Source organism: Octopus bimaculoides, chromosome 2, assembly GCF_001194135.2.
Source record: "Octopus bimaculoides isolate UCB-OBI-ISO-001 chromosome 2, ASM119413v2, whole genome shotgun sequence".
NCBI lineage: Eukaryota > Metazoa > Mollusca > Cephalopoda > Octopoda > Octopodidae > Octopus > Octopus bimaculoides.
Genome location: NC_068982.1, coordinates 137,626,780 through 137,629,835, shown reverse-complemented (window position 1 = coordinate 137,629,835; position 3,056 = coordinate 137,626,780). Strand labels below are relative to the sequence as shown.

The 3,056-nt window shown below is 39.1% G+C and overlaps 1 protein-coding gene across 1 annotated transcript in view; it reads left to right on the top strand.

The window, feature by feature from the left end:
- LOC106869416 (zinc finger CCCH domain-containing protein 15) overlaps window positions 1–2,111 on the top strand; it is a 29,097-nt gene extending 26,986 nt beyond the window's left edge. Inside the window, exon 12 of the mRNA XM_014915150.2 lies at window positions 1,758–2,111. Coding sequence (XP_014770636.1) covers window positions 1,758–1,903 — 146 coding nt within the window. The 3' untranslated portion in view covers window positions 1,904–2,111. The remainder of the gene's footprint in view (window positions 1–1,757) is intronic.
- The last annotated feature ends 945 nt before the right edge of the window (window positions 2,112–3,056 follow it).

Genomic DNA, 3,056 nt, shown 5'->3' with positions numbered 1-3,056 from the left:
GGCATTGACCATGCTCAAATGGTGCTTTTTATGTGCCACCAGTACAGGTGCCAGTCAGGCGACACTAGCATTGACCATGCTCAAATGGTGCTTTTTATGTGCCACCAGTACAGGTGCCAGTCAGGCGGCACTAGCATTGACAATACTCAAATGGTGCTTTTTATGTGCCACCAGCACAGGTGCCAGTCAGGCGGCACTAGCATCGGCCATGCTCGAATGGTGCTTTTTACATGCCACTGGCATGGGAGTCAGTCAGGTGACACTGGCATCAGCCACAACGCTCAAATGGTGCTTGAATTTAGTTCATGGGCCCCTAGTACTACCTCTGCAGACCTCAGGTTGGGAACCACTGGTCTAGAAACTAATGCCAATGATGGTGGTATGTTCTAGGCTTTTGCTAATTGACTTAAAGTAACCAGACTTTTGCTTGATTCTCCCACTTTTATGTTAAAAAAAAAATCTCCATTTTCAAAGCTATTTGCATATTTCTGTGATATGTAAAGATATGCCTCTGTCAGTGTCATTTTGACATAACCTGGTTAAACTTGATACAATGTGTCATTGAACTTAACAACAAATTGTACTGATTATTGTTTATCCTCAGGTGAGTTCTGACTGAGCATTTATGATCAGACATTCCAACCGTGACCATCCCGTCTTTATTTTTCTCTGTTTTTATTCATGTTTATATAGGCGTAGGAGTGGCTGTGTGCTAAGTAACTTGCTTTCCGACCACACAGTTCTGAGTTCAGTCCCACTGCATGGCACATTGGGCAAGTGTCTTCTACTACAGCCTCAGGCTGACCAAAGCCTTCTGAGTGTATTTGGTAGATGGAAAATGAAAGAAGCCCATCATACATATATATATATGTATGTATGTATATCATCATCATTGATATATATAATATATTTGTGTGTCTGTGTTTGTCCCCCCACCATCGCTTGACAACTGATGTTGGTGTGTTATGTCTCCGTAACTTAGCGGTTCGGCAAAAGAGACCGTTAGAATAAGTGCTAGGCTTCAAAAGAATAAGTCTTGAGGTCAATTTGTTCGACTAAAGGCGGTGCTCCAGCATGGCTGCTGTCAAATGACTGAAACAAATAAAAGAATATATATGTACATCATCATCATCATCACTTAATGTCTGGGTGGAATGGCTTGACAAGATCCAGCCAGGCAGAAGCCTGCACCAGACTCTTCTGTAACTGTTTTGGCAGGATTTTTACAGCCAGGTGTCCTTCCTTGCAAATGTTACTCTTTTACGTGTTTCAGTCATTTGACTGCGGCCATGCTGGAGCTCCACCTTTTGTCGAAGAAATCGACCCCAGGACTTATTCTTTGTAAGCCTAGTACTTATTCTATCAGTCTCTTTTTCCAAACTGCTAAGTGGCGGGGACGTAAACACAACACCATCGGTTGTCAAGTGATGGTGGGGGACAAACACAGAAACACAAACACACACACACATATATATATATATATATATATATATATATATATATACACACGACGGGCTTCTTTCGGTTTTCGTCTACCAAATCCACTCGAGGCTTTGGTCGGCCCGAGGCTATAGTAGAAGAAACTTGCTCAAGATGCCACGCAGTGGGAATGAACCTGGAACCATGTGGTTGGTAAACAAGCTACTCCTGCATCTATGTTCTTTTTTTTCTTCATATTTTATTTCCATCAAAATTGATTGTCAGTGTTTTTTACTGTTATTTTTACCTCTTTTTTTTTATTTTAATTGTTTTATTAGAAGAAAACAAGCTGTCTGAAGCAACTGCCCTTTCAGAACTCAATGGTGAGGAAGATGCAAATGTACAAATTGATGAAGACTTGTTTGATGCTGAAGATCTTGACCAACTTGACGAAGACTTAGACACATTAGAAATTGAAGATTGATGCAGAGATGTTATTTGATAACTGATCCTCCTCCTCCCTTCTTCCACCCCCATCCCTGTCCCCCTGCCTCTTTTTCATTCTCTTTCTCTTTCTTCTCTTTCCGTCTCTCTCTCTCTCTCTAGACCTAAACCCCTCTTGAACCTAGACTCATAAGACAAAAATCTGAATGTTTGGTTCAAAATAAAGTGATAAATTGTATCCCAAGAGATATTGCCGTAGAGTCTGGTATGGCACCATCTTATTGCTCTGTCAGCAGAGACCACCAAGACAAGATCCAGCACTGTATAATATAATATGCAAAATTTTGGTAAATGTGTGTGCGTGTGTGTAAGTTTTTATACATGAATATCTTATGTGTATGCAAGTACGTATATGAATATCTTGTATGTGTGTGTGTGTGTAACTCCTGAATATCTTGTGTATGTGTGTAAGAAAAACACTAGATGGATTTCATTAAATCTATAAACTATATTTGCATTCAATAAAATCATTTTCGACTTTTTTACTTGTTTTAATTTTTAAAATTGTTTCATCTTTTTTTCCATTTTCTTCCCCTCGTTTGATGTTCATGGAATTAGTGACGGAAATAAAGTTGTCCATACAGAAGTAAATTAATTTTTTGTAACTCAAGAAAACAAAAAAAACAAACAAAGAATATTATATTGAATGCAAATTTAGTCATGTAATTAATGACATTCATGTAGTTGTGTGTGTGTGTGTGTGTGTGGTTTTAAGATCCTCTTGATTTTTTTCCACTGCAGAAACTCGTTAAATTGGTGAAACTATAGTTAATGTTCTCAGAATTACCGACTTCTATATGTCATCGTCGTCATCATTACCTAATTTAATTTACTTTTTAATGTATACTGGCATGAGTTTAATAGTCTGACAGGAGATAATGAGCCAGGGGACTGCACCAAGCTCTCAATACCTGCTTCGGTGTGGGTTCTACAGCTTGATGCCCTTCATAATGTCACAGTGTGTATTGGGTACTTTTTTTTGTGTATCACTAGCACTGGTGAGGTCATCGAGTAACTCACAAGACAAGACCCTTTAACTTAGTATTGAGGGGTCAGCTTGATGCTAGAGAGGAGGGGAACCACAGTTTTCCAGAAGAGATACATGGTTTTTGCCAGTTGGAAAGTGAAAAGAA